The following is a 26,663-nucleotide window of genomic DNA, read 5'->3' as shown; positions in this document are numbered from 1 at the left end:
ATGGGAATAACTATGCTCCGTTTCGCTCACAGAGTTTACCACTTTCCTCTGCACTTTGTTTGTATGCAATGCATTTCAAGTTTAATGCGACTTCTGATAGGCAATTAGTGGCTTCCATATTTTCTCCAATTACCTTCATACATTGTTTGTTGATCTGGTGAAATAAAATATTGCATTAGAGAGAATGACAATATGCACATCCTCCTCATTAGTTATGTGCATTAATAGTGCTTTCGCCATGGTATATGGTAAATAAAATAATTAACTCTCTATTCGAATTTTGTTGACTTGCTTTAGCCCACAATGTTGTACTTTAAGCAAAGTTGGAGGACATGGACATGAACCAGCTGGCACAAACACTTCTGTTAACACACACATCCAATGCTTCCTCAGGCCATATACACAAGCAATGAATTTGAATTGGAAATACACACTATAATTGAATCTCCCACTAAATGGGGACCCAATGATGCACCACGGCCGTCTTTAAAGATGGCCGTGGCTGCACCCAAAACAAACAATCTGAGCATTCTTAAATGTGAAGAGGGATGAGCATGAGGAAAAAACTTAAATATTCCTCTCAGTAGCATGGTGGGCATCTATATGTAGCTGTCTATTGTTCCGGCAAACCATCATCCGGCAATAGAGCTTTCCAAGGTAGCCCAGCAGCCCTTTGCTGAAGAAGATATTTATGTATTAGTTTTCTTAATGATGTACTCAATGAAATATTTATATTGCAAGCAGATGATTCTATTCTCATTTTGAGGTAGAGTAAACAATGCACCCTCTCTACCTCCATAGCCACCTCCATGTGACTCCTTATCCAGTGTATTTGATACATGAGAATAATAAGGACTAAAATATATAAAACTGTTCATAATGGCACATACATTAACCGTCTTAGTGCCACCTATTTGGAGTGGGGAGAAATGCGAAAGGTATTTAAATTAAATATGATATATATTCCAGAAAAAAATTCTGTTATGTCATTTTTTGGTAAATCAAGACGCTGTTTTAAAAATTTTACTCTTATTACATTAATTTTTAATTGTATAATTCATCTAGATTTTTTATTCGAGAGTTTATTTGCCACTTAATAATTAATTCTAACAATTACCTACATCAAAGCCAATATTTCGGATCGTGGCACTTTTTGGCTTTGAAACAAAAGCCGAACTATTGGCCAGCGGCATTAACATAAGAATTTTAAGGCATATCATCTCTATTTGAGAAATCTTTGAGGATTCGCTAGCACCGGATTCTCCATCTTCTCTCCTCTTTTGAACTTCGCGCTGAGAACGGTCGTGACAACAAACATTTGTACTACTTTCACCACTTCCCTCAAATGAAATCGTTTCATTGACAGGTGATTCGTTTTTCAGAATGTCAATTCGGAGTGATTTTTTCCTCTAATCAGTATTCTATTTCATCTAATCTAATTTAGCTGAATAATTCAGTTGCATTCTTTTCCTTGTAATTTTATTACATTGTGTGTTGGTAAGGCCGAAGTCTTCGATAGATCGCTGCGCGTGGTGCGCATAACACGCATTTGTTTCCTTGGGATAGTGTAATAGTTTATGGCGGTGTAGGTATCAGAAGTTGATCATGGTTTGCCGGGAAAACTCAGTGTGACAAGTATTGAAAGATTTAATTTTTTTTGCAAGCTACTCTCTATTTTATCTACAATGACCTTGTCATTACCGAGGTAAGTGTTATCACCAAGTTGAAGCGCCCACAAGAGAGGTGTCATTTCTTTTTTGAGACTCGCTCAAGGCTAATGTTATGCTAATACTTAAAATTTCTAATTAGGTCGCTGTCACCGAGAAATATCATTGACAATGGGAGCGACTCTCTTTCGGAGAAGTCGCCCAAGAAATTCCGTTCCACCAATTCCTGGCTGGAGACGAAAAAAATCCAAAATGCCCTTGAGGAAAGAAAAGTCATGTTGGAGGAGAAGAGAGTAGAAAAACTGTGAGTATTATCTTGTACCGATCCATCGTAAATGAATGAGATTTCAAAATGATTTGGCTATTATTTCGAAGCCATTGTAGATTTTCTTTGGCGTAGGTGTTATGTTAGTCGTTAAAAGTTAATATAACTATCTCAAATGTCTCCAAGAAAGCATTATCTATCAATTGCTATAATCAATGCTAAATTGGAATAGGTTACCCTTATCTTTTAGGGATGTTTATATGTGATAGGCATTTAATCCTTATTGGAAGTAAATACCATTACATGTACCGGCCTAATGCGAGTATTTTGACGTTCTTTAGATGATTTATGCTACTAGATCTAAAGTCCCTTAGAATATGTACCACTGAGACGTAAACATGAAAGTATAGTGAGATTAAGTAAGGATAGGGAACACTCAGCTATACGCCGTAGGACAAATTGTCGGGTGTACCAAAAGGTGTCAGATCTACTGCAGGAATTGAAGTACTACTTGTGTTGGAATCATGACTCAGCGGTGAAGTAAATTTTCAGATCCCAGTCTATCAGTTATGGAGAATTTTGGGCTGAAATTGTCGAGATATGCTGTAGAATTTCATATTGATTCGTCTGATTAACTGCTTTTGCATGCAGTGAGTATCCTATCGTAGTGTAATAGAGGCATTCTCGTGCGTACATTTACTTATTCCAATTGATTATTCCATTCAAGAAATAAAGTGTTCATACGTTTTTTGTGCACATTTGCATGATTCGTAATTGCTATTATGATCCTTTAGGCTCGTCATTGGAAGTGCTGATAGTAATTTTTAATTTTTGCACTAGTCTAGTAAATTTATTCCTTTGCCACTGCTAACATCGCTCTTGTCCGATCCCCTATGGTTGGTGTGAAATGCGATTGCAAATGCACGGAAGCAGCTTATAGTTACACGAATCAGTAGCTCAAAAACTAAATCAGTTCAATTTTTTGTTGGTATCCATCCCTGTGTATCCTGAGGCCATTGATGCCTAAGTTTCGTATTTTTATATTTTTTAAAAATCATATCTTCTATGTCATTACTTGATGTATGCAATCATACAGGCAAAGCTGTTCATTTACTGCATCGAAAGTCACTTTCCAATTTCCTAGGTGCTTGTACTCATTGATTTGATCTTCTTTATCAATGCTCCTGCACATCATCTGAAAGCATCTGCTTATCCCTTGACCACCTGTTGTCACTGGCTGTTTGTGACTGGGTGTCTCTTCGCATGCAGGGATAATCGTGGATTTTTTGAGTTTTAAGATCAAAATAGCATGACCTTGCTATATTGATTGGAGCATTTAACTTTATCATCATTGGAGCCAATAACTTTATCATAAAAAATACCAGTGCTGGATGCAGTGTAGGGGAAAAGTGGAAATTATCCCCTCGTAAATTTGTTTTTTTGCTGATACAGGGTCTGTACTGTAAGTAATGCTAGTCATTTTTTAATATTTATGATGAAGCTACTGACTTTTAAAATTCATCAAAACAGTTCCCTTATGGGCCCCGCTAAACTTTTTTTTAGCAAGTCTGCTATGCACATTTCATGTCCTTATTAGGAATTTTTGGTACCTCTTGACACATTCAGCACGGGAACACATCAATTGACGTGGTTCCGTCCAAGATGAGATACCGAGCATGTCAATCGACATGATCTGCCGGTTGGGCCGGGAGCCCTTTCTCCGCCTCTGTACGTGGCTAATATCCACTTCCGAGTCTTCCGATTGTGTGCATGGCCTTCAGCAAGCTTCCCTCTTTCGACCCGTGTGCGCCATTTGTAAATAGCAGTATTTGAACGGAAGCTGTGGCGAGAAAACCTCTCTCAATTTTTCTTTCTTACGTTAGAGGGTAGAGGGAAAGTTAGGGGAACGAGGGAGGGGAAGGAAAAGAATAGGATTTTTAGATAGATTGAAAGAGAGTAGGCCTTACTGTGAATTAAAGAAGGCAGTGCTGGAAGGAAAGGGAGGCTCCCAGATCACTTCTTGAGTACTCCATGGAAACCTACCTTAACCGGTAGAATACTATAATAATAATAATTTTGTTGGCCAATTCTGATGACTTTCATGGAAATCAGGCCCCCATTGAATGTGTTAATGGGTCTTCATCACAGTGCAGTGGTATTATATTGAAAAAAGTTGTTGAAAAATTTTTGTCGTTGCAATTATTGATAAGTGAATGGAAATTTTTATGTAAATCTATTTCAAAGGTGCAAGGAAACTTATGTAAGGTGATCTAGACCTTAATATCAGATAGGTGGGCATTAGCATCAAAAATTGGCCAAAAATGATGCAAGAAGCATGGTTAAGAGCAAGTCAAAATTGTGGTGGAGGAATATCATCAGAAAGATAGAATTAGTTTTATTGGTGACAACAATATATATAAAAAATTAAATATGTTGTACAAGGATGTGACAATGCTATGGGGTACCTATGCATTAAATATTGGCTATGGAACCCAGGGAGTGTTAATACCTGCTGGGAGTGTTAATACCTGCTGGGAGTGTTAAAGGCTTTTTTAAACAATTTTTACTATCTTAATTTACTTTTTATTCCTGGCTAACCCACTGCTGGATTCTGTCCATGAATTGGTACAAGTTATTGCTCATGAGCTTGTACCAAATAAACTGAATTTGCCAATAGCACTGGTAAAAAAAAAACCTTTTTTTCTGTCCTAGACATGTTGTTGGGTGATCTTAGAGGTTTTTTTGTGCTGATTATGAATCTGGGCTAAGATTTTTTCCATTATGTCATGTTTTCTTACGACAAGCGGATTAAATAAAGGCTTAAGGACGTCTCAGCAAAAAAATCGTGATTTTCAAAAATTTGAAAAAATGGGTACTTTCTTAGGATTTTCTTGCATATTTAACATCTGGCAAGTCCCTATGCAGTGTCCAGCAGTAATATGATAAAATGTGTGAGTTGAGAAGGTGAATTTTGAAATTCATATTGCAGTTCATTTTTTAGTACAATTTAGTTAGGCCACCAGATCACGATAATTTTCAGCCATGACACTTCCTAGAAAATGTTCAAATACACTTTTGAATACGTTTCACACGCTTTTTTTTCCATCGAACTCAATTGCTGTTGAAATTCCAAATACCTCAGCAATTCCCTAATCTGTGACCCAATACAAATTCCTTCTTTGATCTTTGCCTCATTGACTTTAAGGAATTTTTGTTTCAAATAAGTGAAACCACCATTTTATCCATAGATTTTACAAATTTTTAAAATGTTCTCATTTAATATGTAGATGTGGCAAAAGAATATTTTATGGATCGACCAAAGGCTAAAAAAGAACATATTTAGATCCAGGAATGAGTGCTAGACATACCGACTAATTTTTTTTCAAGTACCTAATGTTTTTTTTTCTATCTGTGCCATCCCACTAGCAGATGAAGCAACAGCACTTCATTTAGCCAAGGTGTAAGCCTAGTAAAGTTGCAATTACTTGCGAGTTGCAGAAAATTTTCCACTTAAATATTTCGTAGTGAAATTTTCTTGCAGTAACTGCATATTCTCCTATGATTCTTTCATGTCAGTTCTATGAGATATAACCTATTAGTATTGGGGGTAACTCATTACCATTATGTAAGAGAGCAGCCTTTAAAATAACCTTGGAAGGGATCAGTAAACAAACGCCAATCATTTGTGTCAAAGTCAAAGTTAAGAGTATCCATAACAGGGAGAACGTCATTACATAAATTAAAGTTGTTTTCTTGAGAAAAACTAATTTAAATTCGTCATGGCGAGATCGATACATAGAAATTTTTGCATTTGGATCCATCAATTTCCAACCCTTTAATCGTGATCATAAGATTTCACTTTGCTTTTTGGATGAATTTAAATTGCTCACTAGATCATTTAAATCCTCTTGTGTTATAAAATAAGGTCCATCAGATGTACTCGGTCCAAAATTTGGGTCCTTCTAGTTTCCGAATCCTTCATTCTCACGTTCTTGATTACTATCTGAATGTTCACTAAGATTAACATAATCCTTTAGTTCCGGAAATTCTAGATTTTCCGAGTGAGGGATTGGCGTATGAAGTTTTACCTCAGTTCAGCCAGTGAGAAGCCTTACGCAGGTGCCTTACATGACAAGGGTAGCCCATCCTTCATCTCGGTAAACCAACAGACAGTGAAAATAAAGCTTATAACACTGTCTCCAAAAGCGGAGTTATGTTCCACATTTGAGCGTTTAAAGAAATTTCACTGCGCACTAACCAAAAGTCATAGGGATGGTTCACTCACTTTCTAGACCTGGTCAAAGCTAGGCCACTTCTTAGAGATTACTAAGTAATAAGCTGTAATTTCCTGCAAGCAACAAAATTCTCAAACCATCTTCAGAGACAAAACAAACGTCTTCACCCACTGACTGTTGGTCTCATACTGATGTGAAGTGGCAGCTGGTTCAGCATTACTTTGAAGAAAAAAATGATACAATTGTGCAAGTTTAAACATGTTTTGACAAGATAGGAAGGCATGACATCGTAGAATTACATGTTTTGGCTGGAAAGTTTTATTTTCACCTGCTCATGCTATCGAGATATCTAAATGAATTAACTAGAGATTTGCGAATAGTATCCGCGAATACTCGAATACCTCGAATAGTAGAAAGTATTCGATATTCGAGGTTTCGAATAGTTATGCGAAAAGTACCGCCTCGAATACCTCGAATACTTTGAATTACGCGTCATACACTGTCGCACGCACGTCGTTGGTAGTTGACTCGGAAAAATGTAGAGAACTGTAGTCATTTAGTGCTCGCAGCGCCGTTTTACGCAAGTTGACGAATTACATCAAATTCGTGGATTTTAGCGGTGAAAAGAGTTCGACGAGGGGAACCGAAAATGGTCGGGTGAAAAAATCCGAAAATCCCCGATTCCCCCCACCAGGAGAACCTCAGTGCCGTGGGATAGCAACCTTAGGGCATTTCCCACGATCCGCTATCCCCCTCCATTCAGCACTCGCCTCACCCACTCTGACGCTTTCCTCTTCTCCGAAATCAAACAAAAGGTCCCAGCTCGCGCAGGGATCGCATTACGAAGACCCCTGCTTCGAAAAAAATATCGAGTTACGAGAACAATTAAAACGTGTTTCACGCCCTCCCCCTTTTTCTCACCCACTGACCTTTTTCTGGCTACCTGCTTCCAAGTTACCCATTTCTGGAGGTCAACTGCTGTGTGAGTACCGTGGGATACTTACATTAGCGCATTTCCCAAGATCCGGTATCCCTCTCCATTCAGCACTAGCCCACCCCTCTGAGGCTTTCCTCTTCTTCGAAATAAAAAAAGGTCACAGCTCGCGCAGGGATCATATTACGAAGACCTTAGCTTCGAAAAAATACCGGGTTACACGAGAACAATAGAAACGTGTTTCCGGCCCTCCCTTTCCTCCCCCACTGACCTTTTTTTCCCTACCAGCTTCGAAGTTCTCCATTTCTGTGGAAGTCAACCGCTGCATGAGTCATCTATTAGCACAAAAGGTGTCTAAGAATAACTTTCGTCAATTGATGTTACACCTTTATTGAACTGAAATATTAGTAATGTGCGCGTAATTTCAAAAAGAATAAGACCAAACACGACGTATTTCTGAGTTTATTTAAGCATTTTACGCAAAGAAATAAATGTCAAAATACGACGGAGACCTAGCATTCTGGCGAAACTCGATATGAGCAGCAGAGCTTCTCGGAAGTTGATGCGGTATTTTTTTCCGAAAACATATATCAAGTTACAATGAATGAGTGGTGCGATAAATCTTTATTTTTACAGTCCCAGACAAAGGGATATTTTCACAGAATATTTGGTTTCTCCCTGATAGCAATTCCAATTCATCTTCTTATCTCGTGAGAACTCCCAAAGATGGACTGAAAATAATTGAAGAAAATCCGGTGGAAAAGAGCTTGTATTTTGCAAAATGCCTCAGATTGTCAGCTAGCACTTGGCAGCAGAAGTGGGGGTAAAGCGATGTTAGTTGAATTAATTATATGCCCAATTGTTTCCATAAAATTAAAATATTCATTAATCAGCTAAATTCCTGTTCGAATCCTTTAAAGTAAATCAAAATTACTCCCCAAAATCTTGAGTTGCCTGCTGCATAGGCAACCGAGTCAAACATTTCAGCATTCATCATTTAGTATTCGAGGTATTCGAATATTCGAGCAATGATTTAATATTCGAATTCGATATTCGAATTCGAGAAATCTGCTATTCGACCCATCTCTAGAATTAACACATTCAATGCAGGCCCGATTTTTATTAATGTCGTCAAAATCGGCCATTAAAATAAGAAAGAAAAATAGAGGGAGGTTTCTATGTTGACCAGTGTAGTCCAGCCAGTGCTTTGTCAGCTATGCAGTAGGGCTAAGTGTAAATTATGTAGTAAATTTTATGCTGCGTATGTACTCAGATTATTAGAATTTTTTAAATTTATAATGAAATTAGTCAGAAATGTATGCTATTGATTTTTTTCATCCAATAATCGGAACAAAATCTCATACATAATTTGTTATGACATCGTTGCAGGTCCAGTGGTAAAGGTAGTGAAGTTTAACACTTTCACTGTATTGGTCTTTTTTTGCTGCTGGTCGAAATGTTTGGTCAGATATTTATCAGAGTTAAGCAGTATTAGTTTTATGCTGCAAATATTTTCAGTTGATTTGATAAATATTGTTAACACATTTATTCTATTGATTTATTTCTTATCCAGAAATTTTAAGTCTGAAACTTACACTTGTTTATGGTGTCTTTACCAGAGCCCAGCTGTCTCAAGGAGAGTGGATACCATCTGCACACGTAGTGAAGGTCATTAAAAAAGTTGGCCGGCACTGGGCGGTGATGGGGCACACTTACATGGGTGAATTATACCTGGACCCAGAAGAGGCTTTATTCCTCCTAGAAGCAGTAAGTGTTTTCATGTTTTTTATCATTGTATATCATTTTGCTTATTTCCGTGGGTGCCTGATATTTTACATTACTTTTGGCTGTTGTTGATTTTGTCTCTATTGTTGCACTTGCATGAGTACACCCATTTCTTGATGTATGTAGCACCGATTAACAGTTTTGTATAACCACTTTCTATTTTTTGAGACCCTGTTCCAGTTTCATGCTTTCTGGTTCCTCATCAATATTCTCGAAAGTTCTGTGGTGTGCAAATAACCACTGTGCCCTTTACCTCAATTGCAAATTTATTTTAGTCCAAGTTCTTTTTGTTGCTAAAACAGAATTGCTTTATAATTTATGACTGAATAGTGTAAAGCAGAGTTCATACCGTCAGGGAGGTATGAGGGAAATCAGATTACAGTTGGGTAAAAACCTATGAGGCACAGCACAACGGTGAAAATAGTTGCTCTGAACGTGCAGGAAATTGGTTAGTTTGAGTGGCCAGGTAGATGCTTTGTTTTGGTCGTGTTTAGAAAAGAAGAGTGAAGAAGGCAAGGACGAGGTCATTGGCCCAAAATTAAATTGGCTAAGTTAGCTACTCCAACAGCTGTGGAAGTAAAGTGCAAACGATGACCAGATAACTGAAGTTATGGCAAATGAAGGATGGATTTCTTTTTTTTTGAGGATTTGTTCAATATTTAACAAACTCAGATTTTCAAGCCAAGGCTACTCAGATTTTACATATTGTTTTCTTTTTGACTTTCAACTGGAATATTTTACCCTTCTGGAATAAATAATTTTATTTCATATAATACCTAGCTGCATTTTCTCAAAAATCCCTGAACACCAGTGCTTTGCAGGGAATTTAAAAAATTGGACTGGAAATCAGGGAAAAGTCAGAGAAATCAAAAATGTAATTGTTAGAGGGTTTTGCCCGGCTCAGAAATAATTATTTAAATCAAAATATGGATAAAGGAAAAGTTTTAATTTTAACTAATTGAGTCAACTGCATACTCAAAGCATTATGTACTTATGATAGAGGCAAAGAAATTAGAAACTAGCTAATCTCATGGCTGTTTCTTTCCTCAGGTTTCCACTTTTGATATCTTTCGTCAATACTTTTCCTATAATTATCTCTCTCAGTGGCTAGCATGGGTTCCCCCTGAAAACTTTAGGATTATTGCTCATGAAAACCACATTTGCGATTTCGCACTTATTCTCTTACAGGTAGTAGCCTTATTCTCTTACATGTGTGAGCAAGGACGATACCGGAACGTCTAAGGAGCACGTGGAAAAACTGAACTCAATGTGATAGCATTTATTGCACTAAGAAAATAATATAAATACACTCATGGACATAGAATTGCTAATGAATATTTATATTGTAAGGGTTCTTCTTTTTAGTTTTCGTCACTGCCACTAACGTCGGAGAAAATCACATCCTCACTCTCACTGTCCCACACCTCACTCTCCATCTTTGCCATCCAGTTCACTAGAAATGCAGCATTTCTTTAAACTTTTTACCACTAAATCCTGTGGAATCTTCTTCCATGATGCCAAAATCCACTCACAAGTTTGCATCAGCTCTGTTTTTTTTTTTCCCGAGGGAGCTTCAACATGCATTGTGCTTGCCATCCACTCTGTGCAGGTTCTTAATGTTCGTTTTGCTTGGTCTATTTATGCAAAGGCTGCAACATAGTAGTCATCCCACCTGGAATTATCACCTTGTCATTTATTACCTTCTTGCAGCCTTCATTTCACAGGTTCTTTCAGATGCCGCAGACGAAAACTGTCAAGAACCAGTATGCTCCGCAGCCCTATTAAGGCACCTGGTTGGAATGCACACACACGCATTTAATCCAGTCTTAGACCATGCTTTGGTCCATCCAACAATTTTTTGCACTCTTACTATTAAACCGACTGGAAAGTTTACTTTCCAGTCGGTTTAATAGTAAGAGTGCAAAATTAGCTTAGGAATTTAGCTTAGGAAGGTTTAATAGTAAGAGTGCAAAAATAGCTTAGGAATGGTTTTTCGCTTAAAAGTAACATAGGGTGGGAGTTTTTTACCATCTGCCACTATTGTCAACATCACCATACAATGCTGTTTTTGATAACCGCTGCTTTGTTCTTGAACAGACTTCTGGCCAATTTTATTTATAGTTGTTTCTGATGACATCTCGAAGTACACTGGAGTTTGATCAGCATTACCAATTTTTTCCAATAAGTAGTCATGTTTTTTCCTCAGCTGAATTATGTATCTCTGTAAGTCTTGCAGCTTATTTTCATAAGCATCAGGTAAGCGCTCTACAAATCATTGTTCTTCTCCTACTTGACACCCCGTTTCTGGTAAAAAATCGTTTTAACCATCCTCTCCTCGCCTCAAAGTCCTCCGGAGCGACACCTGATTCTCTAGCTTTTTCTCTTGCCATCACCTGGCATATTTCTGTTGACGCTGCATACACATACTGTCATCAATGAAATATGCATGAAGCCAGTCGGATTTTCCAGTTCAGGATATTTTAAACTTTTACCTCTAAAAGCTCTTGTACACTTTCTTGCAGATAGCAGTTTCTCCTTCATCGTCCTTCAATCTCTGATGCACGATTCACATACACCATGCTTCCTTCAGGCTGCTCAATTTCCAAGTTTTTCGGCATCACTTATAATACGTAGTTTTTTACTCATAGTATACGATTGCAATTTCACTTCAGAATTCATTTTTAGGATGGTAAGTGCAATTGTTTTTTAAACAGGTCTTGCCACAGCAAAGCTAATACTTCGTCACATTTTCATTGTAGCACGAATGTTTACCCTGAAATCGCTACCTATTATGTAAGACATGTTCCCACAGATGCCGACGCAAACTCAAATTACGACTTTGGAAAGGCTTTAGGCACCACACTCCCTTACAGCAATTTACAGTATACAATGTAGAGAGAGATTTGAACGGATGTCAGTCCTACAAAATGTCATATTTCGCTCGATATACATACGGTAAGTGCTTTGACACGTGGTGTTTCTGATGTAGCCTTCCTTCAAGTATCGATGTACACCCAGACTTAGATCAAACAACAGATTTTCTTTCTAATATCTTCAAAATACCTTAGAAGTTCACTACTATGCCATGCTTACCATTTCACATGTATATGTTCACTAATGCTAAACTTTGAGGAAACAAACGATAGGAATTTGAGGGAAAATGGTGTGCGGCTACATGGAAATTTGGAGGATTCGTGTAAGCCGTGCTACCCCTTTTTTCACCAGCATTTTGCAAAAAAAGGTGTGCAGCGTCTACAAGTAAATACGGTATTATACCTCTGATCATCCGGGGTAGAGGGCAGCAGTGGAGTGGATCAGAAAAATTTTTTCAAATCCATCTGGCCCAATGAAAAAAAGTTGTGGGACTGATCAAAAATATGGCCTGAAAAATTTGAGAACTCTAGGTGAACCCCTGACCCTGGCTCAAATGCTATTTTTGGGAGAGGATAAAATACCGGAAAATTTAATATTTTATGGTCATTCCTTATAGATTTTGCAGAGTTACCGTCCTTGTAGGCCACGGCACTTCCAGGTATATCTGACCTTACTACAATGGAAATTTAAGAATCATATGAGTAACATTCAATGTATTAGTTAGACTAACGAAGAAAGACGAACCTGGTGTGAATTTTGGTGCATTTGGGGTGTGGGAGAGGCGAGCTGGGAGGGTAGGTGAGCTCCTCCATCCAAAATCCATTTAGTCCCAGCCCTCCGACATTAGCGGAAGAGAAGCGCATCTCCTAAGTTCGCACACCTTTCTAGCCTCTCAAGAGGCCTCTCCCTAGACTCTAGGCTCCTTGCCTATGTTCTCGGATCTAAAAATATTGCGAGCAATACAAAAATATTTCATCACTTCTCTAAAAGTTGGAAACATTGATTTTTTAATGCCAACAAGACAATAAAAAAGGGACAAGTAATCTCACTACACATTCTTCTTTACCTTTTACCATCTGCTGATTCATATAATCAAAGGTGAGTGCCCTGTTAGCAGTATTCGCAGGATGAATTTTGCTGTATTTAGGGCATGGGAGGGGAGAGGTGAGTGCGGAGGGGATGGGAGCGGACTACTGTCCTTCCATCTGCGATGTTGCATGGGCGTCGGAATATTTTCTTTGCGGACACACACTCAAATTTAGCATTTTGTGACTTAACGTTAACAGATACGTTATAATGCTCGAAATTTTTGGCAATGGCAGGCAGTGGTCATTTTACTGCAGGTGTGGTAACATTTATTTTAATGGTTGTAGTTCTGCAATGTGGAAGGTAAGGTGAAACCACCATATTATTTCCCTCATTAGTCAAAGCTACTCCAATTTACTTATATAAGACGTGATGGAATTCTCTCCGTTAAATCATTCCAGAAGCATACAAGTCACCCATTCAAATCTCTGGGTGGGGACTTCCCAAGAGGGTACTCTGTCGGTCGGTCAACTGTGATAAATTTATGAGGAACGTGAGATCACTTAGGACCTGAGATAAGCTAGGAAGCCTTAAGGTGGAAATGCAATGATTGAACATCAAGGTGATAGGAATCAGCGAAGTACAGTGGCCTGAAGAGGGAGAATGCTAAAAATAAGGGCAGACAGGCTTGCTGCAAGAGAGTGTGGAACTAGTTTTGTCGCAAAGCGAGGAAAAGCTATGGAAGTGTGGATGATGCACTTATGCAAGGATGTGCAAAATAACCTCTTACAAGGGAAAGTAGAACCGGCCTATAGAAAATTGAGGAACCATTTCAAGGAAGAGAGTAATGGATTACCATAATGGACTAGTATTGATTGAAAATTCATATTTTGATTGAAAGCAAAGACTGAGAGAAGAGATGGAGAGCAAATTAATCCCGCAAGTACTGCTCTAGGGGTCATAGGAATCCCCAAGCCTTTCCACTGCAACAAGGTTGTAGCCCAAGGATTGAATGAAATTGAAGAGCTCTACAATGATTATAGAATTGTCCACAGTTTGTACTATTACCAACTAGCTGTGATAAAATGAGGACCCAACTGTACAGAAGCAAGAACAGGAAAATGAATGAGACAAGGGTGTGTGCTGTCCCCCATAATTTTTAATGCCTACATTTAGAAAGCCATCAATGAAATCAAGGAGAAAGCTTAAGGTGTTTATATTGACAGAGAAAGAATCAGTATGCTATGATCTGCCAAAGACATAGCAGTCATAGCTGAGACAGATAATGATTTGAAAAAGACGGATAAGTAGAGAAAAAAATGGCAAGATATCAGTTGGACATCAGCAAAAGAAGATAAATATATTGGTGTGCAGCAAAATAGAGGCTAGGAAAAACATTAAACTTGGAAAACAAAAGTTTTAAGAGATGAAAGAGTTTTCTTACCTGAGAAGCCAAATTACCAACAATGGACAAAACAAAATAGAAATAGTCAATAGAATAGCACAGGCAAAGAAGGCTTTCTATGAAAAGAAGGATCTTCTTGCAGTTGAGAGCACAAGCATAGAAGTGAGGAAACAATTCATCAGATCCTATATGTGGAGAAAGTTTCTCTATGGATTGGACATTTACAGTGGCGGAGAAGTCAATAGCATAAGCATTCAAAATGAAGAATGAGGAAGATAAAATGGATCGACAGATTAAGGAATGAGGAAGTGCTGAGAAGGGTGGGAGAAAAGGGAAGTCTTCTAAAAACCTTAAGGAGAAGAAGAGACTAAATAGTTGGCCACATTATAAAGCCTCAGTGGCACAGCGAGTGGGGAGTTTTGGGGGATAAACCCTCCCCCCCCAGAGCTCAGAGAAATATTTAAGTTTAATCCATTTTACTTAATTGGATTAGGATTACTTATAGAGTAGTGTTTGGATTAATCAAATATCCCTCAGAAGCCGTAAAACTCACCATTTTAAACCATTAATCTTAAAATTTTCTGGAGAAGGGCCCCTGCAAATCCCGCTTATCCTGACGGGTATGCAATACCCCCCCACACCCCTAAGATTAGTTGCACCTAAAACACTCCCTAGCCTTAATAGGGTTGTTCACCATATTTTTTTTATTTAAGAAATCGAAAGATCGTGCTTCAGAAGGAGCAATGACAATAATATTATGCTATTTTCTTCATTGTACATGTTTAGAGAAGGCTTTAAACAGTGACAAATTTTACGTTACGCCAAAAAGCCCTACTTCCATCTTGAATTGGTGTGTGACGTCACAAGCCTGTAGATGCCCTACTGCAGTGTTTGAAGTGGCTCAGCAGGGTTATTCCACTTTTTTTTAAAGATCTCCAGCGTCTGCCGCCAGATCAGTGTTTAAAGAAAATCCAAATTTATCCTTTAATAAGAGTAATAATAAGCAAAATTAACCTTACTTGTACATATTTATTGCTCATCATATCACAAATAGCACTACAACGCACACATTTCACGAGCTGTCTTTTTGATACGTATAATCAGTATATTCCAAATCAACTGATTCAATAAAAAACTTTAAAATATAAAACACTATTATGTAACACTAATAAAACATGACAATCGGTTTTCCAATCACTCTGCACACACAAAAGAATTTGCACTCCTTGAAGTTCGTAAGGATTCTCCACACCTCACTTACCACTCATCACTAACGACTTAGAATCAGTTTACGTTATTTTACATTGACATTACGAAGACAATGAAATGAATAGGCTGAAACAAATTATTAAACTAGCTAAACCAGTTAATGTAACATCAAAAAACTTCGAATTTCACTTTCACTATTACCGTAACCAAAATATGACCAAAACAAACAACAGCGCAACGAAATTCGTGAAATGTAAACACTGACGAATGCTCCAAATGAATTGGCAATAGGTAATAAAATCAAACAGAACTTAGAGGCGAACAAACGAATGAAAATTAATATACGTTCGATGTATCCTCTAAGTACAACTAGCTCAAATATGAAACATATCCTTCGCAATAGTTAGATACCTTAGATCGAAATGTATAGGGTTGATTGAACCAGCATGGAAGAAATAAATAATTTCGTCGAAGATGTTACATTCACAACTCACTTCACTTGTCGCTTCACTCTTTACTTCATTGTCTATATGCAATCAATTCACTCAGGGGTACATTAAGGGCACAAATTTTGTTCACTTGCACTAGCGGCAAAATGAAAGTTCACTGCACGTAGGTAGTTTCCTTGCAAATGCAGCTATACAAAACTTTCAATTCCTGTCAACAATTACACTACATACGTTGCCTGCCTAACTTGAAGAATGGATTTTATGTCGCCTTGATCCATCCGGAAGCTTCATGCACAACATAGGCCATTTCAAAATAAGGAATAACCTTGGCAAATGTCCAGTCGGCATGCAGAGTGCTCAGCTTGGCATCGAGCGATCGAGGGTACAGGCCAGCCGTACAGGCTTGTTTCGTCATCACCTCTATTTCAAGATGGCCGACCGTTTTTGGCGGCGTTTAAAATTGTTCGAATTTTGATTGCTAATAACTCCATCATTACTTTTTCAACGCATCTGTCATTCATCCCAATCAAAATGAAATTACATCAGAAGTGATATACATTCGTTTTTTTAGACCGTTCTGATAGGCTTGAACAACCCTATTCATAGCTGCACCCCTGTGAAGCATGATAGCCGGATGAAAACAATGGTGGAAGGGAAGAAGGGCAATGGATGGCCCCGAATGAGCCAGATGAACTTGTTAAAAAGGATATAACAGAGAATAAATACCTCACTGTGAATCGCCTATTGGGTCTCAAACCAATCCTGGGATGTTGACTTATGATGATTATTCAAACAGAAGTCTATTATTAGGTCAACACTATCTCTGGGTTCTTATTCCTATTTTTTGGCTTAACATTGTTTTTCCGTGTTTGTGAAGCTGCATTGTATAATTTATGCTGATAATAAAAAAATTCTTTTCTCTTCTCTTTTCAGAACACGATGGAAATATATTTCAATGGCCTACCAATGAGTTTGCAGCAAGCATACTCAATACTTCTGGGCAGTGAGAGTGGCTGCACACTAGAAGAGTATAGGGCATTTTCTCATCTCACTAGATTTGGGTACAAAGTGCGTCGACACAGACCTGAAGTGGCTGGAAAGCGCAGAAGGGAGGAGCCTTTGGAGATAGATGTGGTTGGTGTGATATGTAGGAATAGGTCGAGTGATGCTGGAAGTTCTAGAAGAGTGGTGGAAGTGGAAGATGCTGTTGAAGTGGTTGATTCTGCGAAGGCAAATAAGGGTGTTTCAGTGGAGGAGATCCCTCTCCCTCCTTCTCTGCCTCCACCGTCAACCTCAAAAATCAGCAATGAGCAGCAAGGTGATGATGATGATATCAAATTCCTTGAAATTGTTGATAACAGCAAAAAGAGGAAGGTTTTGAGCTCCGTTGTGATTCATGACGATATGGAAATATCCGTGACTTTTAATGATAATGAAAATAATACATCTTCTGCTCAAGGATCTAATGCGTCACAAAGTGATGCACAAAAGAAGGAAGGAGAAAACTTGGAGACTGAGAAAACATCTGCCATTTCCATTCAGCCTGTATCAGATTGTGAACTGGTGGAGGATAGCACTAATGAGAGTAGACCTACTCGAGGAATATACAGACGGAATCTGTTTTCTTCGGCTGCAAGTTCCTCGAAAGGGTCTGAATCCTCCACATCTGTAAACACTCCGTCCGTATCACACAATGGCTGCAGGAGCAAAAGGAGCTCAGGCCCTAGAAATGAGAAAACCGGCGCAGCTAATACCTCCAGTTCAAGTGATGAAATCATTGTTTTGAGCGATGATGAATCAAAAGGAGATGGGAGGCAAGCGAAGGAGCTTCTTAAATCTAACAAAGAGATATCCTTGATTGAACTAATAGATATATCAGAGGATGATGGGGAGGGAAAGGCTGTAAACAGGAAGAATGAATCTGCCAATGCTAGTAAAACTAATGAAAAATTTGACTTCTGGGGTGTTTTGGGAAGAATTCCAACTCTGGAGAGTGGAAGACTGATAATGAAAATTCCAGCACCTCCATCTCAGCTTATCCCTGTTAACATTCAGCCCACTAAAGATGAGTATGTCGTCAACGTTGCAACAAGTTTGCAGCCACCAACTGAGGATGATAATTCCACCCCCAGGCAGCAAGGGAGTGATAGGACAGGGCTTCAAGGGGAAGAGAATAAGTCTCATGAGAGTGGTGGTGTCAGCACCAATGGTGAGACGAGGGCACCACAGCATCACCATCATGAAAGAAACAGTTATGGCTCTTCCAACCGAGTAAGCCAGCATTATAGGCACTGGTCCAGTTCTCAAGGTGATAGCAGGTCAACCTACTCTCAATCAATACCACAATCATCACAAGGAAGCAATCCGCACTATTGGCAACAGTCCCTTAATACTAATGTTTGGAATCCTTGGGTTAATCAGTCTTCTGTGGTGAATCAATTTTCCAACTCTGCAATGGCCATGAATTGCTGGAGCGGCCAGTATCAAGCAAACAATGGCAGACCTCTGTGGAGCTCCCTCGTTTACTCAGAGAGACAAGCTTCAAGCTACCCAGTTGCCAGTCAGCAGTGGACTGCTTCCAGTGTCACTCACTTTCAGCATAGTGCTCAGGCAGCTGGTTACCAGAACTACAGTCAAAATTCGTACAGCCATTATTGGCCCGGAAACAGATCAAATCAGCAGCAAGATAGTTCTAGTTCCTCTTATAGCTCGAGGAGCACTGGACGGTGGCAGCATCATTCTAGGCCATGGCAACGGAGGAGTGGTAGGCGGCATTATAACCGAGGAAGTCGTCACTTTATACCTGTGAGAAGGAGCCCTCCTCGAGAGGACAATGTAGCAGAGGATGTTTTCACTCCTAGCTGTATCCCCAAAGTACCACATGCTCGAAATTGGTTAGAATTGAAGATAAAGAGTGAAAGGACTAACCCGGGAGAACCAGAACTTCAGCAGACTGTAGTTCAACCCAAAATGGAGACTTTCCAGGAAGATAGAAAAGACATAATTCCTCTCCTGAAACCATCTGACAGTATTAATCTAGGTGAGTAATTCCACCATCAGATATAAGTACTTATAAAAAATTAATTCTAAATGTTTTTTTCAAAAGTTACTTGTTTTTGCTATTTGTCGTCCTTTCTCTTTTGAGGAGCTTTCCAGATATTTATGCCTATCCTTAACAATTTCCATCTGTCAGTCATCTTTGTCACTTAGGAAGTGCTTGCCTCTCATTGCTGAAAGAAGTTCATAGGACACATTAAAGTCATTAGGAGCGATGCCTGGTGAATGAGACATTCAAATTTGATATTGTGGGTATTCTGAACTGTAAAACATATTGTATTCAATTGGGCAGTGCCAAATAGCAATACACAGGAAGTTAGGAGTTCTTGTCATTTACTCATAATTTTGGGGGAATGTGAGTTTTCAGTATATATTAATAAGAAAGACTGAATAATGTCATTCTACTGTCCATGTGATTTCCATGGACACAACTTGTCTTTTGTGATGAAATACCCACGCAGACGTGGCTTAAACCAGAAATCCTAATACTAGTTTGCAAAGGCCTGAACCCACCACCTCCAAGGTTGGCTGGAAATATTTTGCTGCTTGCTTTAATGAAATATGATTCCCCATGAAAATGTATACTACCTCACCAATGTATACTCAGCCAGAGTTTCTCTGTATGACATCATAATTTCCTCAGCAATGAATTTCTCACATTACTTGGAATACGAAAACTTAGTTCTTATTCATAAATCCTGATTTTCTGTGACCCTTACAAAGAATTAGGTATTATATTGTTTTCACCGATGACAATATTGATGGAAGTTCACCAAAATTGCATCTGGTTAATGTTAAATCCACATCAACATCAAGATTCAACTTTGCAGCTCTGGTTTTGAGAATAGTTTGTTTCTTCTTAATCCAGATATTTTGTTACCTTTAGGCAACTTACTTAACGGCTTAGTCATCTTATAAACAAAATTGATTCTTAGTTAGCATAAAAGAAGTGCAAAATTGGTTACGACAGTGAACCTGTAAGTGGATGAATGTTGTTTGAACTAATTCATCATAAATGCACACGTTTGTTGTTACATAGGTTATGCATTTCAATAATTTTACATGGAGAGTATATAGTATGGTGAAAATGTAGTTTTTTTTGGAAAACGTTTAATTAGTGTTGTTTCATCCCTGCTGCATCTGACTGCTTGAGTTCCCTTCTGCAGTAGGACAGAGTGATGGCCGGCCCATGTTGTGCCTCTTCTACTCTACCCGCTTTCATTTCCAGAAGGCTGCCAAGGGTGGTGGCACTTCCAGGCAGTGGCTAGATGATTAATCTAGTGTGACCCACCTGTATATTACACCGCACTGAATGAAGTCTCCCAGTAACTCACCAATGGGTCCCTGAACTGCAGTCTTAACCTAGAAGGGGAGATTCACCTATTCTGTGCATGTATTAACTGCACTTAAAGGGATCCCTGCACCATTTGAAAATTTTTATGATGACTCCTAGCATGTTCATGAAAGAAAAAATGCAAGGATTTTTTCATAAAATATAAAAAGGAATTAACATTGCAGTGAAGTTCTAATAATTCACTTTTTTCAGAAGTTACAGTTGGAAAAAGTGAACCCCAGCATATAATTTCAAGGTTAATAGTCTTGATCTTTCTCTGACCTCTTTTAATTTACCTCTGAAAAGAATAGGTAGGATTCAGTTTAAGCTTTTTAAAGCCCCAATTTGCTCAGATATAATGGCAACCATAAAGTCTAGCAGGTAGTAATTTCAGAAAATAAACATTTCTCATCGTTTAACTCTCTGTTTTCATTGAAGTACAGAGTGCACTTTCTTGTTCAGCATGCTCAAATTGCTGAAACATGGTTAATTTCAAGTTAAAGATTTACTATTAGCCTAACCGGCTATTTATATTGATTTAGGTGAATATGAAAATTATTTGGGATAGGGTTGGTGTGGTCGCTTGTGTGTTAACTTCCTGCCTCGTGGGTTCGGGTTCAAAGTCCAGCGGTGGCAGATATAATTTACAGCCTGACCCATATTGAGTGCCTTGTGGAGGGCACTAACGGACTCACGCACAACACCTTGTCTGTCAGATGGGACGTTTAGCCATGGTCCCCATGGCCCCTGATTCTTAAGATCAGGCTACTGCCCACGCCTCCAGCCTTTCTTCCCTCGTGGCGCATATGACCTCAGCTGTCGGTCGCCTCCTCGTAATACTTTGCACACACCATTGATAAACTAGACCTTTGCCCCGCTCACCGACGCCGAAAAATACTCCTCGACGCGCCGCCGAGTCTGCGCAAAATTATTTGGTTTATCTTCCAAAAATTTACTCAGTTCTGGAATGCATACTTAATATTTAAACTTTGTTTCGCAGCTTTTTACTTTTGAAACTCAATTTGCAGTCCTGTGCGACCAATTCCCATAGTAGAGACAATCGTCGCGGACAGCGCCGCACGCCGGGAAAAAATCACCTCCTGGCGCCACGGCTTCAAACTCTAAGGCCGGCGCTCAGAACATGTCGAGCGTGACTCAACTCTTCACATGGAAGTAGCGAGGCTTGAGGAAATGTGAGGCTATGATCCTTTTCAAATATCTTTGCGAATGGCCGAGTCGTACGATCTCCGAATGTTTCGAGCGTTGTCGAGGCAGAACCTGCGGTACTAAGGATGGGGGGGGGGGGGGTAGAGACGCGGTCTTTGCCATGTTTTCTCAAAAGATTTTTCAGTGCATTGAAACGAAAGGCTAAGTCAAAATACCTCTTCTCATGGCAACGCAGCTAACTTTCTCACGAAGCGCACGCCACGGAGGTCAGAAAGCGACGGAATTTACCGGAAGCTGGGCTCCGCCTACGGTATTTTTGTTGGTTTTCAGGAAGTCACGTGCCCTCACCCCCTAAAAGACTTAAAAGCCTGCCTCACAGTCGCAAAGATATTTGAAATTAACTCTAGGCAAATAAAACCAATTTTGCTGGCTGTCTGGAAGTGAACGCAGAAATTATAATGGCACAAAAAATATTATTACACTGATTTCATTGTGCGCTCATACATGTAGTTAGACATTAACTCGTGCGTGGTAATTTATCGTGTAACCGAGCCTTGAGAAATGGAATTTCAGCGCATTTTTATAGTCGTCGCAAGAATGCATCAAATTTGCGTTTCAGTAGCAACAAAGCAAATAGATATTTATCAAAATTTTCTCCTTGCATATGATAGCTGAAAACTTACCCAAGAGTATTGTGAAGCTTCGTGCCACCACCATCACTAGTGTTTTAGTTATTGATGCAAATGTAAAAACCATTATTTTCCGACCCGCTAGATCGATTATATGCCCGTCTGTACCCCCTTTTTGCTCTGAATTTGATCATCTTGAATCCACGCACGATATCCTTACGGAAGCTGCGATTAGGTCGATATCGTTAAACATTTATTTCGAGTTACGAGTGCGCTGTGCTACCGGGCACCAGCCAAAATTATTTAAGGGTGCATTGTTGTCCAGTCTGAAGAATCGAACGAAATCGAATGAGAGGTCTTAGATCTATTCAGCGGTCTTTTAACTCGGGTGACAGAATTTAGCTACGAATGATAAATATTTTCGCATCGATTCCGAACAATTTGGTTTTACCTGCTGCAAATTTCGCATAAAACCTTATACTCCTGTTAACATTTCTGAAATTTAGCGTCTGTGAGCAATGGAATCGGTTGGTCATGCGTTCCTCTGCGTAAGGGCAAGCATAAGACGTGAAGGTTGGGGGTTGTAAGGAGGAAGAAGCGTTAGGGAGAGGGCGTTCAGTCGAACAATGGCAAGAAAAAGAGGATTGGTCGCAGGGGGCTTTATTCCTGCCTTTTGCCGATTCCAGGGAAATGTTTTTTTTTACGACTCACAAGGTCAGCGGACAAAGAGGGAGGCGTTGGAAGCGCTGTGAGTTGGGGTGGGCAATTTAGTGCCCAAACGATGAAAGGAAAAGTCTGTTAGGGTGAGCAAACAATGTTTTGAAGGAAAAATATCTCAAGATGGGACAAGAGAACCAGAAGATGTTTGGAGGAAAAGTTCTTTCCATGAAGTTCAGCTCTAACGTTTTGTTATTAGGCATCGAAATTAGGAGTCTCAGTTTCAGTGTCAAAGTGCTACTTTAGAAATAGGACATTTTCTTTACTATGACTAAAAAAATCAGTTTTGTCTTCACATCATCCTCATAATGTGGGATAATAGAGATATTGGTTCTTATACCAGTAATATTATAATTCAACGTCCTCTCAGAAAGTAAGCTGAGATTTTTTGCTGTTCGGTTAATGTCTTGTGTCTTGTCATAATTTTTTTGCCTTCGAGAGTTTTAAAATTGCAATTAAAAGCAGCCGTAATGTACTGTTTTGGTCACATAGTTGTAACTGAAGATTCAGGGGCATCAAGCAAGATAAATTATGTCACTAAAACATCAGAATTCCAGTTCTAAGCTCATTTTCATGTATTATGCCTTACTTCAGTACCTCTGCTGAGGTAATCTTTGTGAGAAGAAGGGTGTAAAATAGAAGAGCAGAAAGGGAAGGCCAGGACTGAAACATACAGAGCATGTAAAGAAGGATGGGAAATAAAAGAAGTATGTAGGTTTGAAAAGATAAGCTGATGGAAGAATTGAGTGGAGAGCTGGGTCAAACCAATCATAGGATTGTGGACCAGTGATAATGATGATATGTATGTACTTTAATTAGCAGTTTAGCCTCAGAACGTCATCTTTGAGTAAAATGAACCTTGTCTAATAAGTGCATCTGAGTGGCATCAAGCAAAAACTTGACCAATGTGTTAATGGGCTCATTTACTAATTTATTTTATTGTCCAACATAACTGAATATGAAAAATAAAGAAATCCATATTTTTCCATATTTCGATCCATTGCCTACATCTCAAGTTATACAGGGTTTTTCAGAAGGAATCTCTAATACTTCTGGAGGTGGTAGGGTACACAATTTTAAGCATTTTTTTCCATAAATGTGGAGTCACAACTCCTTAGTTAGTGAGCTATGGGAATATAAATATTTTTTTAAATGCACATTGCAGTTACCATGAAAATGGTATTTCTTGGGTATTGAGCCTTTTTTACATTTTATGTTATACATACTCTGGATTTTTAAGGACATTAAATAATTATGGCTGAACGAAAAAGTGCAATTTAACTGTCTGAAATAATTAGTCATTGAGCTTAACTAAACAAGAGCTTTGTGCAAGTATCAATAATATGATTGCTCAATCTCACCCATTTGGATATTAATTGTTTTAGACAATTATAAGAGCAAATTTTTGTCCAACCTTAATTATTTAGTGTCCTAAATTCAAATTCAAATTTTAGAAAATTACACCCTGTATTGGGTTAAGTCGACAGCCATAAACCTTGCACATATAAGTAGATGATGTCATGGACTTCTGCCTAGCAAATTAGTGCGTCGCAGGTGCTTCTCAGCCTCACATTTTATGATGTCTTTATTACTTATGTAATTGATTCCTTCCCTCCATGAGTGATAATCACTGAATGAGGTAATGCGATGACACTCATTATGAATGAATGAACTTCAATGAAAATATGTATGTACATTCCCTTCCATCAACCGCATTATTTCACTGTGATTTCGGCTCTGAGTGAATATGTGCAATCTCACAATGTCCAGTGTCCACTTAGAGGTGCACACTTGTCATCTCTCAAATTCCAACTTCCTAGAATGTCCACTAATTCTTCTTGTTCATCCTCGACCGTTTCAGAAGTCTGTTTTCAGGAATAGTTCGTATGGGGTTTTAAGACCATTCCACCTTCTCTCTGCCTAATATTAAGGTTGAACATTACAGCAAGTATCAAGGGCATACCAGGATAAAAACTGGGGGGGGCAGGCCATGGTTTATTAGTTTCAGGCCACATTTTATTAGTTTATAAAATTATTTGCTTGAAAAAATAGTTTTACTTTAGTTACATGTCTTATTCTTAAATCATTTTTTGTGGGCTTTTAGAAAATTTCTTGAAAATTTTCATTTCAATAGAGTCCTGATTTTCCTGAAGGACTTTTGCGATTTTTATGCTTCTAGGAAGGGGGGGTTGCTGCCCCCTCCTGCCTCCTGCTGGCTACGCCCTTGGCAAGTATATTTGTAGAATTTATAGGTGGTTTATTTTACCACATGCTTCTGGCTTATTACCGAGGTTCTTCCATATTTTCTTTGTTGAAATCTTATTGTCATTATTGCTTGTGGCTCACAGTTTTATCTTGGCGTGATGATGTCATGGACTTCTGCCTAGCAGATGGTGCCCTAGGTGCTTCTCAGCATCTGTCTGCATAAATTATGTCACAGTAGCAAAATAAACACCTAAATGTGCTGGGTCATCATCATGTGGTAACATATATGTACTTGTTTGCTTCTATTTTTTATCCTAAATTTTTTTTCACTGCAGGTGCGGTTCAGTCCAAGCTACAAATAACCAGCTCTGGAAAGGATTATTATTACAATGGTCCTAATAATTACCAAAGTTCCTTGGCTATAAAATTTGATTTGTACATGCCAAATTCAAATTTTAGAAAATCATGCCCAGGCCTTCCGAAGTATCGCCTTAGTATTGTGAAGTGAGTATTTGATTTCACTTTTAACAATTTTTTATGAAATTTGTATAAATTTGAAGCTATGGGCAGATAATCTTGAATTTTTTGTTACAGGTCTGATGATAGAATCCCTAAATTGAAGGACAACTGGTACCTGACGAAAGATCTGAATGACGAAGTACCCCTTTTGTTTGCTGTTAGTTTTACAGAAAGTGTCAATTTCTTCAGCTTTTCAAATGTGGAACTCCCAGCACCTTTATCACAGTGAAGGACATGATCTATAATGTGGTGTGATGCTCAGTGTTGGGAAAGATGTTGTGATGCTCAGTGTGGAGAAAGATGATGTCTAATCATACTTTTCTATCTTTACTAAGCTGCCATTTTCTGTGGTACTTAAAAGATTTTTTACGTTTGATATAATCTTTTCTCATCGCAGATGCTTTTTTTCTCAGGAAAATATCTTACTGTGGAGTCAGTAAATGTTATTATTTATGAGATATGCTAGATGTGATATTGGGGACACAGAAATGGTAGGTTACCATTAAAATGTTTCCACTGAAGTTTATTCATTGGACTAAATGTATTTTTATGTTCATTTACAAATGTGAATTGTGTTGCCATCATATTCAAGTTGCACAATATATTGCCAATATTTGGAGACAATTCCAGATGAAGTTATTTGGAATTAGCATCTTTGCTAATCTGTTTTGTATCATTGTTGTTAGTGCGATATTGGTCCATTAGGTTCCAGTAGTGTCATGGAACTCGAATTTCAATCAATGGGCATTCATTGCTTTCAAAAAGAAGGTCTATTTTTATGGTGAGGTGTTAATTGCTTCACTCAGTCTTAAACTTTCACATAGGATGATTCCATTGTTGTTTGATAGTCATTTGAATTTTGTTTAATATTTCTTGCATTTAGTAGATTTTTTGTGGCATAGATTACCTGGAATAATTATTTCTTTAATTTTATTAATTTTAATCTCCGGTTAAGATTTATTTGAGCATATCATAGATGTGATGACAATAATTGATGGATTATAACATCCTTAAGGTGTATAATCTCACTTATTTGGACCCCTGTATGTTCTTTGTGGTAATGACTTACTTGATGATGGATATTTCTTCTAGTTGTTGTTGCTCACTATGTTTATTTGTGGTCATCTGTACTTGTATGCTAATTATACCTCCCGTATGTGAAGTAATATACGTGATGTTAAGCTAAA

At 38.5% G+C, this 26,663-nt stretch overlaps 1 protein-coding gene across 1 annotated transcript; it reads left to right on the top strand.

Annotated features, from left to right (window-relative positions):
* Nucleotides 1-1,497: 1,497 nt before the first annotated feature.
* Nucleotides 1,498-26,663, top strand: LOC124168384. The gene is made up of 6 exons (XM_046546601.1): nt 1,498-1,705; nt 1,810-1,971; nt 8,721-8,868; nt 16,783-18,889; nt 25,293-25,461; nt 25,552-26,663. Exons 1-6 carry the CDS (start codon nt 1,686-1,688, stop codon nt 25,703-25,705), a joined length of 2,760 nt encoding a protein of 919 aa, XP_046402557.1. The 5' UTR covers nt 1,498-1,685; the 3' UTR covers nt 25,706-26,663.

This window comes from Ischnura elegans, chromosome 1 (genome assembly GCF_921293095.1).
Source record: "Ischnura elegans chromosome 1, ioIscEleg1.1, whole genome shotgun sequence".
Lineage (NCBI taxonomy): Eukaryota > Metazoa > Arthropoda > Insecta > Odonata > Coenagrionidae > Ischnura > Ischnura elegans.
The sequence above is the reverse complement of the archived record's forward strand: the minus strand, read 5'-3'. Positions and strand labels throughout refer to the sequence as shown.